The 21,829-nt window shown below is 34.2% G+C and overlaps 1 protein-coding gene across 2 annotated transcripts in view; it reads right to left on the reverse strand.

The window, feature by feature from the left end:
* The window catches only part of ASCC3 (activating signal cointegrator 1 complex subunit 3), a 265,663-nt gene that overhangs the window by 71,996 nt on the left and 171,838 nt on the right, over window positions 1–21,829 (reverse strand). For both annotated transcript variants that reach the window (XM_054061495.1, XM_054061493.1), the window contains 9 exons: window positions 19,707–19,826; window positions 15,532–15,696; window positions 14,713–14,799; window positions 12,302–12,478; window positions 9,985–10,210; window positions 6,540–6,694; window positions 2,845–2,943; window positions 2,183–2,351; window positions 93–313 (listed from right to left, as the gene is read on the reverse strand). In XM_054061495.1, coding sequence (XP_053917470.1) covers window positions 93–313; window positions 2,183–2,351; window positions 2,845–2,943; window positions 6,540–6,694; window positions 9,985–10,210; window positions 12,302–12,478; window positions 14,713–14,799; window positions 15,532–15,696; window positions 19,707–19,826 — 1,419 coding nt within the window. The remainder of the gene's footprint in view (window positions 1–92; window positions 314–2,182; window positions 2,352–2,844; window positions 2,944–6,539; window positions 6,695–9,984; window positions 10,211–12,301; window positions 12,479–14,712; window positions 14,800–15,531; window positions 15,697–19,706; window positions 19,827–21,829) is intronic.

The raw sequence follows: 21,829 nt of genomic DNA on the forward strand, positions 1-21,829 counted from the left end.
AGTAGAGAAAGCAAAGTTCAGTTTGCCATAGTCTTTTGTGTTGCCAAAAACACGCCTACATAAAATGATTCTAGAAAACCTATTTTACAAACCTTTGATGTGGGATACTTGTTAAAAACTCTGAAGATGGCTAATTCAGCTGCAACAGTTTTTCCAGAACCTGTAGGCGCTCCAAGAAGAACATTACAGTCTGTGTGATAAAGTGTATGAAATATCTGTGTCTGGATAGGGTTGAAGTGTGTGAATTTGTACAGAACTTCATATTCCCGATGTCCCAAGGCTGTGATAGGTAAAGGCTGAAGATCTAAAAGCTCTAAAAACACAAAATAATCATAAGTGCATGACAAGAGATGCCATGACATAACATAGTTTATTATAAAGATATTAACCAACACTTCAGTGGAACCCAAATTACACTGAGAATTGATTTACTTAATATCACATATGACACAGAGTCCACATTTAGGTCATTGTTAACTTTGATGAGGAACAATAAAAAGTTGATTTTATAGCTCTGAAGTATTTCTGGAAGTACTGTCATTAGCATTCTGATAGATGTGAACCAGTCATTTGCATACATTAATCTTTTTCCTAAAGCTGTTTCCTTGTTACCCAGTTGTACTAAGTTCTAAACTCACTGCATTAGGTTATATGCATGTCAAGCTTCTTATGACAACAGAACATGGAGTCAGAGGACAGCATAGTCTGTATATTTCAGATTCAAGGAAAAAGATCTATTTAAGAAGGAAGGATTCTTTAGAGTTCCCAAGTTGGTGGAGTAGTACAAATAAGACGAATAAAACTAAATTTTGCATCTAATGCTTTAAACATGTAATTAAAGACATAATAAATAAACAAACAGCGTTTCAAAGTAAGAGTCTCAATATGTTTTGAGGGCATCTGTTATCCAAACAATTAGAGATTCTGGAATTTGGAAGATGATATATATAACCCGATTGGATTTGGAATCCTACCAAATTAAGGAGCCTGCAGTCATTCTGCGATGCAGATGCTTGCTTTGAAGTTTGGTTTGTGTGTGGGTTTTTTTTTTTTTTTTTGTGGCTGGAGGTCTCATTGCTGTTTCAGGGTGCTTCGCATTAAGGTATGATATGGAAGTCATAAAATTTACTGAGGCAATGATGCCTAATATTCTTCACATGCTTCTCACTGATACCTTATGGCTGTTTTAACATTCCCACTGAAACTGCGATATCTTGGGCTCTGTTGAGGAGAAAGAAGGTTTTTTGTCTAGCAGGGCCTCTACGTACTTCATTGTTGAGTGGGAACCAGATGGGAATTGAAATCAATTACCATAAATCCTAGAGGCTCCATAACTGGTGATGTGTAAATATCTTTCTGTTTCTTCTGAATAGTAGTCAGTGATCAGTCAATTAGATAAAAAGGTTACACATGCTTTTCCAGACAGCGTAGGTACAGCATAACAATAGCTAAACACTTCACAAACACATGTGAATTTATGCATGCCAAAGGACAACACTGTACGAGAACTGAGTATTTCTGAAGGCACTCACTTCACAGACTGCTAGATGAGCCAAATGTAATTACAGTGGAAAGGTTTTACAGTGACATCAGGCACAATGAATGTATAAAGCAATTTATGTATCCAGAAAAAAGGAGCAAAACACAAACATATGCTTCTGTGCCAAGTGTTAAAAAAGGAGGGGGAGGGGAAGGCCATGACTTGATCAGCAGTGCTGAGTTGAAATGTGATGTTTGGAACAGTAATGGTGCTTGCTGTGATGAATTCACTTTAGAAAAAGTAGTAAAATGTTTCATATTTTCAAAATTTTAACTGTGTTTATTTCTTCTTTGCTGAAAGAAATATAATGATTATAAGCACTAAGATAAGACATACTGTAACACAGAGATTTGCTCAGTTTTATATGACAGTTTCAATTTTTCTATGGTTTATAGAGAACCTGGAATAACTCAAAGTTTGGTAATACGTTGAGATGGAATGAGCTGCTTTCTGTTCAGGAATTTAAAAGATTAGAGTGCATTAAATTTAGTGAAGAAGTGGTCTCAATAATACAAACATATCACAAAGTGAAATTGCATTTACTTTTCTATGATGAAGAAGTTAAGAGATTTATTGTATTATTATAAGGAAAATCAATATAAGCAAAATGAATTAAAACAAAATGATAAAATTAGAAGTTACCTGTGTGAGGTGGATGTCTCTCTGGAAGAATCAAATGTTGAAAATTTATGATACAAACAGCCTCTGCTCCTAACCATCTATCGGACACAGCTCGAATATAATATTGAGAAGGAAGAGGTTCAAAAATTGGGATTGTGAACACCAGCAGTTGAGGTTCTTTAGTAATGACCTAATGCAAATGTGTAGAGAATAATTACTGCACAGACAAATCAGTAACTTGAAAAATCATAGTTTGCCTGACTTCTATAAGCATTACCAACACAAACTAATAAGAAGTGTATGCAAGACCACGTGCAAAATGTTCACATCTTCATAAAAATATTTCACAACCGGGAATGGATTTTGTTTCCATGGACTTCAAAAGATAAAAATAAGGCTAGCTCTTCATCTTTTTCTCTAACAGGAAAAAGATACAGTTTTTCTCTTTTTCACCTGGAAATAATTGTCCCACCAAACAAGGAGGGGGGAAAAAGGGACATAGGAGATTAGAAAACATCTTTGTGGAAGTCCAAGCTTATCATGTACATCTGAAAGTCATGCTACAGATTTGAAAATCTGCTTAGGTCAAAATACTGTTCAAAATACTGTTTGACCTTACAAATGCACATCTTACTAACTTTATTTTTTTTTCTCATTATGAGATTCTGAACGAAATCCATTACCTGCTTTTTTTGAACGATGAAGTACTCTGAATGATAAATGTGATCATTAGTAGGGTCTTCTACCCAAATCCACCAGGGCTCTCCAACAGTGCCGTGCACCTTTAAGAGTAGAAAAGATAGCTTTGTTATAGTTGTAATGAGGTTCTATAGGTTTATTGGCTATATTGGATATATTTCTAAATGATGTAAGCTTACAAAGGAATACAGAAATACTGAAATTGAAAGTAAGAGCAACATAACATTTCTACAGTTTGCTTAAGGTACATATAATATAAATGGACACGATAGAAATGCAACTAAAGCTAGTGCCCCAGCTGTTTATAGACTGAACTTCCAGATTTTCCTTTAGTCTCCTAAAAAAAGACTCCTCTTCCTTTTTCCTCCTTGTACCTCTGTCTTCATATTCTGTATAGAGAACTGTCTTTTGCTATCCACTGCTCATTTTTCAGTCAAAAATGGTATCTCAGGAAAAACTGGATGCTGAATTATGACATTCCTCACTCCTCCTCTGAATCTTCCCCTCCCCTCTAGAAAGATCCAGTAGAAGGCTGTAGATCTAGTCACTGCTACAGGTGAAGTGAGAAGATAAATAGAGCTGCGTCTTGATGATTTCTGTGCCATCTGGCAATACTTTATTCCATCATAGGTTTTTGTTTGCTTTGTTATGTACCTTATTTTGCAGTGCCAGCCACAAATCACAGCTAGGTGGGATGCTCAGTTAACAATTTTTTTTTTTTTTTAATCAGAATAAATGACTTCTGCAAATGTGCAAGTATTTTACTTCAATATCTACTAAAAGAAGAAAAATGCATAGTAAAGGAGTATGGAAGGCATACTAATAAATGAACATAGATTTCTTAAATTTCTGATAAGGATTGTGAGAAGGTATAAAACCAGTATGAAGATGAAAAAAAAGCTGGAGTTATTCCTAAACTTTAGCTAACAGGAGAAAACACAGAGCATGTAGTTGCTTCTAATGGCAATTTTAATGCTATATAAGTCTGGTATCTTCAGCACATTATTTTCAGCATAAATCAGTACTATGTATGAGTTGGAAAACACTCTATCCTGGTTTTTGAAGACAGAAGTATGCACTAAGTATGTACTAAGCACAGAATTAAGGTGCTTTTGTTTCTTTTTTAATATGATTACACAATAGATAAGTAGATGGACAGTAAAGACTGTAAATCTTTTTCATTACATTTGAATTTCACTAGCAGCTTCACTGGGAACTGAAGCAGTGAAACTGAAAGGACACAGGTCACTGCAGGTGACATTTTGAAAAATGACAGTGAGACCATTACTTCATCAGGGTTTAGGAGAATTTAAGAGAGGATAGAAGAATTAAGGAAGGCAATACAGTTCAAAGCTCAGAAACTTTATTATCAACTGTAATAGCATCTTAGTTTTGGAGAGTCTTGTGACAAAACTGTGTGGAGAAAGAAGTGCAACATGGGAACAGGTAATGGAACATGCTTTCCAGTAATGATTCTCCAAAACTCTGGGGAGCTCTTAAGAACTGACACAACTATTGCCCTAAAACTGCATGTCTGATATATGATTCAGCTAATTAATACTAGTTGCATTACTCCATATTTCTGCTGAACTCCTCCTGGCTACAGGAAGGGTTACTTGCTTCTAACAATATAATAAGAATTTTCCGTGGGGATACGGATTACACGCTTTTACTGAACTTAAGGGCTCCCAGCAGTGAAAACTGCAGCCATGTCATATCTCACGGCTACCAAAAGATATCTTCTTTATCTTGCAGAGACAAGTGCAAAATTTGTGATGATATCATTCTAGAATTAAGTATCCAGATAAAGGGTCAGTCTTAAAACCATGAAATGTTAGCTAAGTGAGATATTTCAGTTACATGTGGTATTGAAACTTTTAATATCCTGTATTTTTTTGACTACTCCCATTCTTTCGATGGATTTTTTTTTTGGTAGATAGGTTTTGTACCAATTACAGCTACATCTATAAATTTCTATAGTCTTCTTCTGAATAACTTGCTAAAACACTGTCTGATAATGGAGAAGCAGTTTTGGAGTGTTGATGGTTGAATTTAAAAGACAATTATTCATTTTCAGAGACTATTAAAATTTAACAGCTTATTTTATTCATGTACTGAGACAGAAGCTTCATTTGCTGAAAAAACCAAGAAAATCAACAGATACCTTACAAAAATAAAAAAAATGAAATTTTCTAGATTTTGATACAAATAATACAAATTCACAGAAAAAAAGCTCCATAAGCCGAACTCTTAAAATGATTGTGTTTCCATAGCAGTCATTAAGAAAACTGTGCCTAAGGGTCATAGCAGAAAACAGATTTTTGCTGACGTTTAGAAGTTTAGAATCAAAATAAGAGTGTATAGTTCTGTGCAGTCCCCTTTTTCCGACTGCAAAAATACAGAAGAACCTAGGGTTGCAGAAAAATCTAAAAGTGAATTGAGAAATTACTTTGTATTAAGATACAGTTTAACATAGAGAACAGTCATGGTTTTTTTTTTTCTTTAACAGATTACAGGTAATATCTACGAAAGACTGAATAATAATAACTTGTTTCAGTCCTAAAAGGTAATGCTTGTGTGCCTTCTGAAGTATTGTATATAAATAAGGCAGCAAAAAATATTTCATGTTATAATCCATGTTAGGAATCCATTGAAGTCCTCCTGTAATAAATCCAGGTACCCAACAAAATCTAACTTTCTGTATTTTGAGCATTAATCTGCCATTCATGAGCTAACTTGGTGAAACTTCCAAAAGAAAAGAAAAAGCTTTTATGCAGTGAAAATAAATTCTAAAATAATATAAACATTTCTGAAATAAAACTCTAATTTACTTGTGATTAAGATATACTTGTAATCTAAGAGATTTCAAAATTATTTTTAAATAAAAGAACAGATACTTAAAATCCACCTTTCAGAATAATTTATTTTAGGCATAAATCTCCTAAGCGTAAAAAAAGAAAAACATGCACACCCATTGAGGTTTCTTTGCCTTGTTTCTGTAGAAACTTTCAGAAATACCAGCAACAATACAATGCCCCCATGTGGACATTTGTACTTCATTTAGATTTATCTTTATTTCTAATGAACCGATTATAAATCAAAGGGTGTGGGTACATCTAAACGTGCAACTAGTACAAATCCTTTCATATAAATTTGCACCATAAAATATAGATGAAAATAATTCCAAGCATATCTCAGTTTTTCTGTTCAGGAAGCCCTAACAGAAGAAAGGGCACTGATGTAGTGAATGTACATTTGTAAAGCCATGAAGAGCAGTAGAATTTGGCATACATGAACTGTATATCAAGACTTTATTTTCTACTTTTGAAGTTCATTCACAGTTCAGAGAGCCACCCACACCTCCCTTTTTCCTGCTTCTCCTTTTTGGGCATATAACTCAAATCTGTGTGAGTACTATCAGTTTTCAGTATAAGCACTTGCTCCCACATGTTGCAAACAGTGCCACCCTGGAAAAATTAACAGAGAGAAAAATATGATCGTTGGGTGCCTTCTTCTACAACAGTCCTAAAGGTCATTCTATTTCTATTATCAACTTTGCTTTGTAGCTAAAATAAACATTTTTGTTCTTCTTTAAATAGCTATGGACTCCCTGTGATCATCTCCATTCCTGACGCTAAATTAATGCACCCTGTCCTTCCTTCACCTCCTTTTTTTTTACCTGATCATTCCATGTGAAGTCAGGAGTGATGTTTAGCCGAACTCGGAGCACTGTGCGGGTAATTGGCTGAATCGTTGCTTCCATTATGATGGAGGGAATTTGATGGACACACTGTTTTACCTTTAACCCAATCTTCACATGATGCAGCATATGACCTGCCAAGAAAACATTAGGTGTAACAAATTTGCATTTTCAGGAAAAATAATACAACTCCGACTTTCAAACAGGCTTTCAGAGAGGAGTATTATTGCTTGCTTGTTTTCCTTTTAGGTGCATAAATGTCTGACTCTCTTGACCTGGCATGTCTGAATATTTTGTAATACTTAACTTGAATTAGCAATTTAGAGCAGAGAAAAATCAGTATTAACATCCCCCCCCCCCAGTTGGCTATAACTAAGGGGTTAAATTAACTATTAGGAATTCACACTGAAAACATATTATGTCAAACTAGTTCCCTTTCCTTTACTGACTTTTTGACCGGCCTCTTACCAATCCATATACTTCTTTTTTTAAAGCACGAATACTGACCTTTTACTTAATGAAGGGCACACATTTGAACTTCTACAATTCTAGTGTAGTGATTCAAAGTTTTATTTAATAAAATGTTAGTTAACAGCTTATAAATGCATGCAACTAGTAAATATCTCGTAGCAGCTCTGGTATTTCAGAATACATTTGTGTGTAACTGAGGCAAAGGAAAAATTAAATACTGTGAAGTTTTCTATTTTTTATCGCAGCCCTGGTAACTAACAAAATAAAGTTAATTAATTAAAAAACATATTTGTGTTTTACAGCTGAAATCTCTGTTCCCTTCCTCTTCAATGCAAATCTCAAACAACGTATGTATCAATGATTCCCCTTTTTCCCTGAAAAATATTGCAACTTCTTGCTTGCTTATTTAGGAAAGAAGGTTGAGTTATCACATTTTAACTGAAATTGCTTATATAATTATGTGGAGTATATTTTAAATTCTAATTGTAATGGTCATATGTACTCACTGTTAAAAGTAAAACAAGTACACGTCCAGCAAGTGGATTATTAAAACCCAAACCAATTATAGTGGTACAACTTGTACAAGACGCAGTACTAAAGCATACTTTCACAGTGACCAACTTTTGCAATTAGAGGTAAAAACTTCAGAAATTGTGTTAAATAAAGGCGGGTGCCAAATATTCAAGGATATGACTCAATAAGGTTATGTAGGCCAGTATACTTTTTCACTTTCTGTATCGTGATGTGTGAGGTGAACTTCTGCATTTTGTACAGCACAGCACTGAGGTTTTATACAGTTATCTGCTAGGAGAAAACAAGGCTTCTCTCCTAGCTTCTGTAAAATATTATAAAGCTCTTGCCCCTCCATACCCTCCTTTTTTTTTAAATAGTCACATTATGATAAACTATCAATGGCATTTAATAAATATTAAAGCTTTCCAAACAAAAGCTTACTGTTTGAGAAAATAGGCATGTTTAACAAAAGAAGAATAAAGTTTGCTTATTCCATAATGATCGTCATCTGTATTCTGAAAAAACAGGACCATTTATCTCTGACAAAACAGGGATTTCTTGGCTTTCTGGAAACTCCATGTTTACAGTGCAATAGAGCACAGATTGGTGTAGACCAATTTGTGGTACACTGGAATTCAGGATCTGTGCACACAACGTTCTCCTTTTCATTCACTGAGAGAGCTGGCACTCATCCGATGCTTTTATCTCTCCCTAGGCCACAGACTAAATTAGCCAGCTAGCTCCTGTTCGCCAAGAATGAAATTAGCCCAATGGAGTCAGAGAACAAGGCAGTGCCTGGAAGCTGTGGCTTTTCTCATTTCGACATGGCTTTGACTTCAAACAAAAATAAGGCGACTGCCAAGCAAGTCCTTCCTTCATATTTTTGTGTCAGAGAGAGGCTAGATGGGGAGAAGCATATCAAGTAACAGTATTTCCTAGAGATGTACAGGTCAAGTTGCTTTGATGTTTATAAGGATGAAGAACATGAAATATCGTTACATATCATCAGCAATGACCTATTTTCACAGTCTAATTCTGTCTCATCTACTTTCCAACTAAGCTAATAGAAACCCAAACCAGACATTTTATAGGTGTTTATTGATACATTCTGATTCGTCTATACTTGTTCCACTATGCTGAAGGAAACAAAACAGGTGGTGTATCTTAACACAAAATTTCTTGCTTCTCTAAGGGCAGGTAAAAGGAGAAAAAAGTGTAAAAAAACAAAATAAACCAAAAAAGAACTAATACAATTAATGGAAAAGAATACTAACTATTAAAACACCTGCAAAAATATACAACAAATTAACAAATTTGCTATAACACTTCTGTATAGAAAAGCATGATAATGCTAGCACTTTAGATAAAATTTTCCACTTTAAATACATTTAAAATTACTATATATTATAACACACATTTAAAGGAAGCTGTTAAAGTCTTCTTATAGTCCTTTGGCTTAACTTATTAAAGAAAAATATAGCCTCTAATTTGGAAACTTTTACATATTTATTCAACTTCTTCCAACCTAAATTATGTATGTATATAACAAAGCTTCCTAAATTAGGAATGTAGTTCACTTGTCAAATGAGGGAAAAATCCAGTCAGAGGTCATAACTTCTAAAAATCTGTTCATATGAGTTGCATTTTTATTGTAAAATTAGAATTTAAAAATGGCAGTTTGTTTCTCAACAGCCTGGCAATAACAGGTGCAAAGAAAGCCCAAATAAGAAAAGTACACTAAGAAAGGAAAAGGAAATACATTACAAACAAATTTTTTTTTTCAACTTCAAGCAGCTGGTGGACAGTTTATGCACAACAGTTTATACATACAGAGTAGAAATTGTCATTATGTCTATCAGTACACTTGTGGATTTTCTCATTATCAAAGTGTCAAATCCTTTAAAAAATTCCATTAAGGTTTTGCTGCAATGACACCAATGACAATGAATTCTCTATGTTCAATGAAAATTAATGCAGTGGTTTAGAAGGCCATTTACAGATAGTACACCCAGGACACAACAGTCTGCTTTTATTCTTTTTCATGTTTTTGGTATTTAAAAAAAAAAAGAAAAGGTAAGCATATCTTTTCTAGCAGTGTATTATGCAATGTGAACAAGGACAAGAAGGGAAGCACAGGTCAATATCTATATCTTTATATATACATATATATGTAAATACATATCAACATATATCTCCATTCCACATGTGTTCTGGGTTTGGCAGGACATGGGTTAGGCTACTCTTACCCTCAAAGCAGTGCCACATTCCAAGCTGAGGAGACTGAATAAATCCTGTTTCTTGGACAGACTATAATACCTTATTAATGTGTTTACACGGCTTCCAGACCAGAGTGAGTGTATCAATGAGTGGCTCAGATTTATTTCTAACTTCCCCATTGATCACTAATGGTTTAAGAAGATCAACATTGCTGATTTCTCACCTATTTCATCTTTTCTCATGTCCTTCATCTTGTCTACAGTGAGGTTCTTCTCTTCCAACTTTGAGAGGACTGATGGTGGTAACACTGAGAACTGCCTCAAAGGGCTAACCCAGCCCCACAGCCGCTTGTCAATGACTTTGCTGAGATTCAGTAGTCGATATGTCATTGCAGGCCAACGTTTCCTAAGGGCGATCTCAAAAAGAGCTCGAACAATACGAGCTGCATTCTGGAGAGTGAAAAAAAAGCAAAAATGTTGTAATTCTCACAAGTATTCTTCGTGAAATGAAAAGGATCCCATAGACTCATCTTTGACAAACCATAACAACAGATTTTTCTTTTCAAACTTATTTCAAACATTCTTGAAAACTATTTTTTCCATCGCTGTCTTGCAGCTGAACTACTTCATGAATGCCTACAGAAATTATGAAAGAAACACATGCAACTAAATAAAGTTGTAGTGGCAGGTCTGCCATAGAATTTTGATCACAGTTATGCTAACATTAAGGAGTTCTAAGTTTATTGTGTCTCAATCACGACTGAAACTAATTCACTTACTGTACTTAATATCTTCCTCCTCTTTCCTCTATATAATATACACTTGCAAACTCAGTTCATATGGAAGTTTAAGCTTCAATTTTGCAATTCAGTTGTGCTTCCACAACAGCATCCCCTTTCACGCTGAATTTCACATTTGCAAAAAATTTTAACAGTAGTGACTTTTTTCTTTCTAACACTGCCCTGTCTTCTGAGACTATCGTATAACCAAACTGTATAAATCTGCTTTGGACCTGGAAATTTAATTATTAACATAAGCTTGAATGAGGTCAGTCTGAAAACATAAGTTATGATATTCCTTCCGTAAACTTATAAAGTTGTAGGGTTTTTGGTGCATGGTTTGTTTCCTTTCTTTTTTTTTTTTTTTCCCCCTACCACTACTATTCCTGGATTACTAATTCTGTTCTTGATTGATTTCTTGAATAGAATACAATCATTCTCTACTGGCTCAGCAATGCCAACAGGAACAAAAAATAGAAAACTATTTGGTTGTGATAGGAAGCACATGTTACTAAAGAAGCACATTTCTTTTACTTAGAAAGGCTGAATGATTTTCTTAATAGTCACTATCCAATTAAGAAAATTCACAATTTGTATCACTGGTTCCACATGTACAGCTTATGAAGATCTGAGAAGAAGACCATGTTTCTTCAGTAAAAATACTATAATCGAGACTGACAAATAAAAGTCATTGTCTTGAAAGCAAAGATTAAAAGAATCATACCGAAAACGATCTTGCTGTGCAAGTATCACAATTTTTGTGAGAAGCATAATGATTTGAGAATTTCCTCATTTATACCCATAAGCGCTATGAAATTTAAACACTTCTGAAGAAAGTAACATTAGTATGAAAAGCTTGCTGGAGAATACGTAAACTTGAATATTTAACTCTCACCTTTAGCCCCAACTAAACGTGATTTTACAATCATTTCTTCCAAAAAGTTTTTGTAAGGGTAAGACAAAAATGATTCAATGCAACATGTTGCTGATGTGGAACGAGCTAAAAGGTAAAACTTTATAATCTATTTTATATATTTGCTATTGTTGCACATATAGGAATGTCTACAAACATTTTGTCACTCTGAGTTCTTTGACATTCAGAGTTCTAAACTTTCAAGCAACACCCGTTTCTTTCTAAGGTGGGCTCTAGTTGTGTAAGCAAGCAGTTCTGTATCACAGACTTGCAGTTGTCTTATTATTCTGTGTACTAACTAAACATGCTGCATAATTATCAACAATTCAGGTGTCAGATCAATTCAACAAATACATAGATGATATGTAAATTTGCATGATTACATGTAGCAACAAAATTGTGATAGCACACCTTTCTTGTGTAAAATAATGTATGTGAATGAAACACAAATTATATTCTGCAGAACAAAGTATAGAAGTACACAAAATGTAAAAATAGATTGCAACAGTTTTCCAGATCCATAAGAAAAAACAATAAGTTAAGAATAACATTTCTGTGCAATTACAGTTAGAATGACTAAATATAATAATACTGCAGGGGTAATACAAACAAAAAGAACATTTTTAGTCAACAAAAAAATGCAATAAACTCCCATGGTAGGATTCTGTAAATCTTTTCTACTTAAATTTTATACCACACATGTGCATATAAGGCTCTGATTTTCAAATAGATTGCATAAAAATGTACGAAAAAGTTACAGATCAAGGCCTTCTTATGTAATTGTAAATATTTTGGGAGAATGAAAACAGCAGAAGATAACAACACATATGTAAAACCCACTATTTTTACCTGTGCAACATATGCAGAATCTGAAATAAGGGAGAAGCTGTCCATCTCCCCTCTGCTAATATATGTTTGAAGGAGGATATTAATTTTTCCATAATTGTTTTCCACACCTCCTGGAGCAGGAAGTTCACAGAAATCATTCAGTAAGGTATACAGCTCTTCTATTTCTTCCTCTCTTACCTAAAGCACAATTATACATTATGAAGAGGCTGGAGCAGTTTGATAACATTTTTAACACTGAAATAAAATTCTCCTTATAACATAGTTACATTATTTTTACATGGAGTCTCTAGTTTTAAGGGAAAAAAAAACACCCAAAGAAAAAAAGCAGCAAACCCACATCTTCCACAATGTAGCTAATAGATCATAATTGAAACTATCTTAATAGTGACACAATTACATTTTATTATTCATCACCATTTATTAAGGTTGTCATTGACATAGAAAAATTTGATATGCCACAAAAATTGAATCTTCTGACCCTGCTATCCTTCATCTGATGAGATTTCATTTTTTATTTGACCAGAATAAAACCTCTGTCCATCTGGATTAGGGCAGTCTTGAATTAACTTTAAATGTACTCATTACAGTTACATAGTTTGCATGTGGCATAATACATTTTTAACTCAAAACTGTGAAGTACTATGATTCATGATATTAAAATTTTCACTGTTAATAAGATTAAGTCTTAATATGAGTAAAGAAATATTCATATCTATGGTTTGAATAATGCATAACATTTCACATTCTAACTGATGACCCTTACAAGGCAAAACCAGCATAAATCTACATATTCTTTGATTTACTGATAGTCTGTTAGTGTAAAACTTATTTAAAGAGGGTAAATGTTTGGTCCCTGCAGGGAACCAGCTGAAAGTAATTTTCATTTGGACCTGACTACCTGACATACAAAAGACCCTAAGACAATTGGTTTAAAATTCCCAACTATTCAGCCACTGGTCCTACAGGAAAGAAAAATATGAAGGATGCAACCATCCCAGATGACGCCAGTGTCAGGGGAATACTATGCTCCACTTACAACAGCATTTTTGATATTTTTTTTCTGCTTTTGCACAGCGTAGCACAGGTCAAGTCCAGATGTGCATTTCTGCTAGTGGTGGCTTATCTATTTCAAAGTACAGATTTTTTAAAGGCATTATAGAGACATGATTCATATTAACAAAAGTCACAATTTGTATCACACAGGGGTAAATCCTGAGTTATTATTGTGCAAATCAGTTACCAGTTTTAACATTCAAAACTGCACAGCAAAAAAAAATCACAAAAAAATTGAAATGATGATGCACTGATGCCATACCATAGAAATATGAGAAAGCAAACCAGAAAAACTATGCTTTAGTCTAAAAACATCACTACTAACTTCATTACAAATATAGAAACGTATCATACCATATTTCCCATATGCTTTCATTATAAATATTCAGTTACGCTAAATTTAGACCTAGTAAAGCAATATCACTATCATAAAAACCCTTCCAGCTTGGAAAATGCATGTATCACTGTGAAACTTTAGTGCTTATTATCTTCTGTAATAGAAGAGATTACAGCAAAATAGAATTTCTCCATTAGATAAAGAGACGGTAATACTCAGACAACGTGTGCAAATATGTAAATTTGTAGATGGTGAGGGATTCATACTGCCAGTTCACAAAGGCAGGTGAATGAGAGCCAACTCTGATCTGAAAGTTGTATAATAGTGGTAAAATGGCAGTGAGCCCAAGCTAATAAACCCTGTGGAGTCTGGCTCACACCACTATGAGATGGAAGCATAGGCAAACAAGCTCATGCCAGCTTGCAATGTATTGTCTTGGGTCCTACCCACACAGGAGGCAAAAAGGGAGGCTGGAATTGAACTGTATATGATTAGTACAGTGATCTTCTAGTCTACACAACGAAATCTGTTATAATAACAGATTTTTTCTAATTTCAAATTTGAAAATAATTTATCGGAATTTACCATTTTGCTAATCTAATATTGTTTCCTGCATGAAGTAAATCACAAAGTTAACTTCAGTGAGTCCTACCTCATTTCTGGTAAAGCAAATAATTGTTTAAACTTCAAACAGAAAAACTATCTCATCCCTGGGTGCACCATTCCAATGGACACTTATCTTCATCTGTTAATAATTGAGGAGTTGAGAAGTTCTTAAAAGCATTTAAAAGGAATTCTCAAAGATTCGTAACTAGTTATTAAACGTGCACTATAGTTCAAGCTGAGCCACATATAAATTCGAATGACAGCAGATATAGTTCTTGGCAATCATGACTACTTAAAAATACATTTTATAAGGGTGCTTACTATTTAACAAAACTTGTGTCTGTAGACACTATTTATGGTACTACAGACATCTAGGTCTAGGACATATTTTTTTTATGAAGGGATACGACTTTACCTTTATCTGTTCGAATTCTTCAGCTTTTGATACTATAGCAAGAATATCACCTTCTGTTTTATGAGCATCAAACAACTCATTGAAGGTCTATTAAAAACAAAATGAATTGGTTTAACATGGAAAATAAACATATACATATAGCACAAAAGAAAGAAATGTTAACCAAGTTAAACAAGCAAAATGTAAGTCAGCTACTGGAAGACCAGAGTGATACAATTTAAACAGGAACAATTTCCAGAGTGACTTCTCAGCATTCTCAGAAAAACATTCCCTCAAAACCAGTTAAAAATGACTAATCCTGAGTCATCAGCTTTTACTCAAGAAAAAAAGACTTATTTCCTACAAAAGAAAGGTTTTGAGACGAACACGTATACTATGAATACTACAAAGTTTTGTACAAACATCTCTTTCTGACACATTTACAACATAATCTGATTATGGTACCAAAAGTTGTTTAAGGTGGGGAACCCGATAGTATTTTCATTCAGAAAATCTTTTCTGTTACCAGACTCTATAGTTGAATGTGCTATCAGGTACCAAGGGGGGCAAACATTGTTGATATCAAAATGTTTCTCATAATTCACCTAAAAGGCAGAGACTACAGGAATTTCAAATCTCACTACACACCAAGTAAAAATTTTCAGTATTGCTTTATACTTAATTTCCTTCTTTTTTCTCTCTCTCCGTTTCAGTAAATATGACTTGAAAATATATTGAACAAATCAGATACATATTCTGTAATATCTTGTAACTATTTTAGGTACAGGTTCAAAAAGAAAAGAAAAAAAAAACCCTCGGAAATAGAACTTCATATTTTACCTCTATAGTATTGTATTTAATATAGTAGTGGCTGGCAGTTCTGCCTAAATCTGTTGAAGAAAAAAACCCAGTTCGTTCTTCAAAGCGAATCATGCGGGCTTTGTCCAGTTTTCTGCCGACTTCAATTACCAATTGTTCTCTATGCTTTTCTAGACCTGGATCCATCTAGACACAAAATACACACATTTATTTGTATAAAAGAAAAAAAAGTGTTAAATATATAATTTTATTGAGATAACCAAGTCACAAAAAGCCAGAAATCAAATAAAAGGGAGGTACAGTTATTATGTCAAGTTTTTCCTGAGGTCTCACTAATAACAGTTAAACTGACATTATTGACCAAAACCTGTCTATACAGGACAAAAGAATTGGAATAATGTTTCCTTTACCATGTTTTGAGACTATCAATACAATGTAGACTAATATCACTTATGAAACAGTAGCATGATTATGAAATAAATACATTGCAGTTTCTGAAAGAAGTTTTAATGATAGTGCATTCTTCATGAAATTATAATAATAAATATTGTCTATTTATGAAAATGGCTGAAGGTATACCTTGCCTGGATATTTGATGCAAAGATGGCTTTAATTGTATCCCAAATAGAACAACCTTAAAATTGGACAGCTGAAATGTTTACTAGCAAAAAAAAAAATCTAGCATTCCTAAAAGCTTTGGGTATGTCAGCTGGGATATTCCAGTTATTGAGTTATAGACAGATCATATAAACACCTACATTGAATGCACACAAGGAGTTTGCTGTCCTCAACACCATTTTGATTCGTATCAAAGTTCAGGAACTTGGACATTTTGTCCAAGTAATAATGAACATTATGTCATCAGTACAAGGCTGGGCAAACCCCGCATCTGAGTCAGACTGCTGTATAACTGAGTGTTTCCACATTATGCACCTGGGATACCTGGACTGACAGGGAAGGGTGAAAAGGGATTCATTGCTGTGTTAACCCTCTGGTATATGAGCACCTGAGATATTACACAAGTCTTGATTAGTCACCAAATTTGAAAAGACTGAAACTCTGTTCTAGTCCACAAGCAGCATTCTTATTGCAGGGCTTGTAGAGTTCAGATTTCCTACAGAGTAAGTCATACCAGCCCTCTTGGTAAATCTGCACCAGAGATATACAAATAACCAAGACTGCAAAAAAGGAGCAGGCTATAGGAACTGCTACGCCTTGGCTTGCTCTGTTTTTCCCTGGTCTAGGATTCAGTTTCCTCTTTTGTGCTGAAGCGCTTCATGTCATGTTTAGTAAAGCTGCAGATGAGCACAGCCATCTCCACAAAGCAGCTGCAAGATTCCCTCATCTTTGCCAGTTACTCTGAAACTGTTTCTCCTTAGTTATGGCTTTCTTTAGTTTTGAGTCAAAAGCTAGGATGGTAAAGGTCTAGAGTGCTTTTCTCAATAGTAAGTCATGCATTGAGGTCAGATTTCAGAGCAGAGGTAGTCACAAAAAAAAAAAAAGAAAAAAGAAAAAAGATCAGGATGCCAGATGTTTAACATTTCTTAAAACTAAGGAGGGGGGGAAATTAAAAAAAATAATCAAAACACTTTGGCAGTCCAAATTACCTGCCAATCTTCTGCCTTACAAATAAAAAAGCTAAAGCTGTAACGGTGGACTAACACATTTCTTAGAAATACAAAAGTCACCAACTTGAAAACACTGTGAAATAATATTCCAGTCTAGAGAATCCATGGTTAGCACCCTTCTTGTTGAACTTGAATAATTATAAAGCCCACAGAGTACAAGACTCTTCCTAGAACAGTTTCAAGCTGCATTCTTAAAAGCAAACCTTGGCATGTCCACAGCAAGAAACTGAGAAGATCTGGAGTATACATGTGGAAGTTTAAGAACGCATGATCAAGAACATTATTATTCACATTTTTCACTTTAGCTAACTAAAGAAGTGTTTGGGACAAGCTCCTCTAACTTTTACAGATGTTCTAAACAAAAACATACAGCTCATGGGGATAAAAAGCTTTTCATAACTGTGGGAATACTAAAAAATTGAATATAAAAACAGAGAAAACAAAGCAGCTACCTTAAAAAGAACTAGCCATCTTTACTTTGGAACCCTGAAAGGATAAGAAAACGCCTGTAATTCATACCACAGGCTTAACTAATATGATGCTCATTATTTGCTCCACTTTTTCCTTTCACTCTGTTTCATCATCAATGTTGGCCACTTTCCCAACTCAGTAAGAGGCATTATTGGCACTTCTGGTAAACAACTTGAAAAGTAAAAAAAGCAGTGGGCCTGGAATAGACTACTCCTGGGTATAGCCAAGAAATGGGAACAGTAATATCCCACGGGCAACATGTGGAATGCAGAACGTGTTGGTGCGTGGCAGGTGCATACTTGCCCTCATCTCCCTGTGCAGTACAACACACCCTTTTTGAGTGGACAGGCTAGACATTTTGTGCCCTAAAATAATTACTGGATGTGGTGAGCACCTGTGGAAGGGAAAGGAGAATGAGTTTGTATCTTCTCAGCCCCACCAAACAGCTGGGAAGTGTGACCCATGATGGTTATGTAGATATATGGATTCTAAATGGGTAACACTGATGGTCAGCCAAAACAGAGAGAGAAAATGGCATGCTGCAACATTACTAAGAAACAGTAAAATACCAGTTATGAAAACTAGATACCTATAACAAGAACAAAGGAATAGAATGGCGTAAGTGTGCAAATCTGTGGTTATGCCCGCATCTGGCACGATTACATCCATAAGCTGCCAATAACATATTAGCTTTGAACCTTAAAATTGGTCTATATAGAAAATAAGGGGATTGGCATTGGTTTTGCTGCTACATGAATGGATTACACTTCAAACTGATATAATTAGTTACTGCTTTAATACAAAATTAGGAATGTTTGCAATTAGCACACCAAATCGAAGGTGCAGAAGGGAGGTTAGTGGCAGGAAAAGACAAGTGCTGGCAATCTCCACTTTCTCAGGAGCTCAATAAAAGCACAAAATCAAGGGGAAGGGGATCAACTCTTGTTCATTATTTTTACCAACACGACTGTATTTCTTTAAATTTGAAATTTGTTAATAATATTGGTGAAAAATATCTGACAAAAAAAAAAAAGAGTTTATAAAAATGGGAGAAGCACATTCTTCTCACTAGCAAAGCAATTTTTGCTTTCCATACCTCTACTACTTTGTGATGTGCCTTATATAGCATTACATTAACATATGGTAATGTACTGTAAGGCTTTTTATAGAAAACAGATTTCAGATGACCAGAGGTCTAAAGGTGTCTGCAGAAGCTTGCTTACACAATAGCTCTATCTACTTCCACTGTAGCTTCTACTATCAGACACAAAAGCTATGAAAAACAAAATCTCCTGACATTTCTCTCTACATGTTACAGTAACTGAAACAACTGTGGCTCACAATATCATGCCAAATTATGAAGTCAGAAAACAGATTCAGGACGTGAAATAAACTGCAGTTACCATACACTTGTGAGAGCCTCACCTGCATTAGGCAAAATTACCCGTGTCCAAACTATGTTAACATTAAATGTGTACAGCTGTACAGAAAAAAGTAATACCATACAGACAATGTGTAAACTATTAAACTTCCTAAAACTTACAGATAATGAAAAAAACTTACAAAAACCTGTGTAACTGTGCTCTGATTTATATACTGCATAGAGCACTTCTAAATAATAAAAATAATCAAAATAAACGAATACCCCCCCATAATTACTAAATCACAAGAAATAAAAAAATAACCAAATTAAAAATATCATTTTATAATTTATAATATGTCATGGGATGAAACATTCTAAACCAAAAGCTGACACAGGTTGGGGAAAGAAAGCAAATCAAGATTGCTTATTTTATCATTTATATCTAGCCTACAAAACTGAAACACTAGCTAAGTTACAGTAACTGTCTGATAAGAATGAATGTTGTCCGTCGGAGCATAACTCAGCAAGTTAAAAGGTATTTTTACGTGAACAGAAGGGGCTTTTTAATTTAGTGTTAAAAATACTCCATTACAGAAAATATCTTCCTTTTTCTAAGCACTTTAAAGGAATTGCTGATGTCAGGTTAAGTAGAAATAGCAAATATTTATCCTCACATCAGAGAAGGATTAGAGACCCAGAACAGGTTACAGATTTTTTTAAAATGCATTTTATACCTGATAAGCTTTGTGACTGATGCCATATACTAATGGATTTGCTCTCATCCGTACATAAAGATAAGTGTAACTTATCCACTTTACTGCTTCTTCCACATTAGTTACTGTTCCAAGAGCAATCTGGAAATAGGAAAAGAGACAAAATGAAATGTATACCTTACAGCTGAACATAAATACTTGGCTGAAAACATATGGAATTCAGAGCATTAGCACCAGATTAAAGAAAGTGTCAGTATGTTTCCAAAGTAAATCATTGTAAAATAATCATAGGACAATAATCTCAACCATTTTATTCACCTTCATCTTATGAACATCTAATAACGTGGTATGTTCTGTAACGTTCTATTATAGATACAATGACCCACATGATCTTTCCTACACCACTTATGGTTTTTACAATTAAAAGATGATACTGTGTAAGCTTGTTATAAAAATAAAACAAAAACCCAACATAATTCTTTAGCGAATATGCTCATGGTAATCTAAACAACAATACCTTTAAGAAAAAAAAATCTACATGTAAAAGATTATTTTTTCATACCAATGTAAAAACACTTTCTGGTTTAAGTCCTAAACCAAATAGTACCAACAATCTTCAGGATTTTCTTCATTATGCCCTCATACTTGCTGATCTTTTTATACACAGTTTTTACAAATAGTTCTCTCCTTTTGTATCCAGCAAGTCAAACGTACAGGTACCTGCTACATTTTTGTTATATCAAATAAAACTGTAACAAAATTGAACAGGTAATATGCACAAATATATACATATATATTTAGTTTTCAAAGCTAAATCAGGTATACCAAACCAATTTTGTTTTTAAATGGTTTTTTTGCTGATTCAATAGTTCTATCGCCAAATTATTTATTCCTTCACATTTTCGCTTCACAGCTTCGGCCCTATTTTGTATTGGTTAAATTAATGAGGATCATTTTGCTGCTTAATTCCAGTTAACCTGAATTTACCAGGAGAATTTAATATTTCCTGCACGTCCCATACACAAATATTTTTTTGGTTGTTGCTGGCTGTCTAAAACAAGCAGAAGCTTTTTATACTGAATTTTGCAGTCCACTACTAAATTTTCTAAGTTTTTTTGCTTTTTGATTTCATACAAACATCCCACGAGACCTGGCAAAAATAAAAAACCCCTATACAACTGTAAAGGATTTCATATGCATGTTCAGATCTAAGCATCTAGACCTTAAAAAGCACATAGATATTCTTTTTGAAAGAACATAAATATCTAGTGAAAGATAACAATGCAAGGTAAATCTGCCTTGAGTTACAGTAACTTAAATCTGGCAAAACTTTGTTGATATCAATGACTAATAGCATGGAGCAACCCCAAGCTTTGTGTCTCACACTTTTTAAGTGATAGTTTGTTCAACGGCATAATGCAGTTGGGGGAAGCGCCATTGTGTTGTTTTTTCAAAGCCTATAGGTACTTAATGCACTGAAGTAGCAACAAAAGCATTCAGTTTTTCATAGACTGCTGCAGTGAAAACACCTAATACAGCCCAGAGGTTATTATAACTCAGTTTGCTACCCAGGTTAATGTCAACATTTGGTTTCTTTCCATGATTCAAATATCTTCCATTACACAACTTGAAAGAGCATAACAACATAGCCTGGTAGTAACATTTTCCCCCAACCAACCACTTTCACAGTCCTGAAAACATAAAATTCTCATTATCCAGACCAGCGAAGTCTGACAATGAACAACAAAAAAAAAGAGCCCCACATTTTTTTTGCCTCATTTGTCCAAATATCTCATTGTATTACTTACAAATTAACTACTTTCATAATTTTAAAGCAAAACTGAGTGGGGGAAAAAATTATTATGAAATACAGTTGGGTTTGAGATGTGTTACTGAAATCTAATACTATGCTTTCCTTCCTCCCCCAATTTCAACGAATATTCAGTTAATAATATGCAGAGACAAAAGAAAAAGGCAACTTCTAAATATTTGCTGCCATCTAGTGTTCATATAAAGTTCTTATGAATTGTTTGAAAATGTATACCTTTGTTAAAAATAGTATGAATGATGGGCCTTATCCTATGAGCAATTATGAAACAAATTATATAGAAAGTTAGGAGAGGATGTTTGTTAAAACCTAGGAT

The sequence above is a fragment of the Cuculus canorus genome, chromosome 3 (assembly GCF_017976375.1).
Source record: "Cuculus canorus isolate bCucCan1 chromosome 3, bCucCan1.pri, whole genome shotgun sequence".
Lineage (NCBI taxonomy): Eukaryota > Metazoa > Chordata > Aves > Cuculiformes > Cuculidae > Cuculus > Cuculus canorus.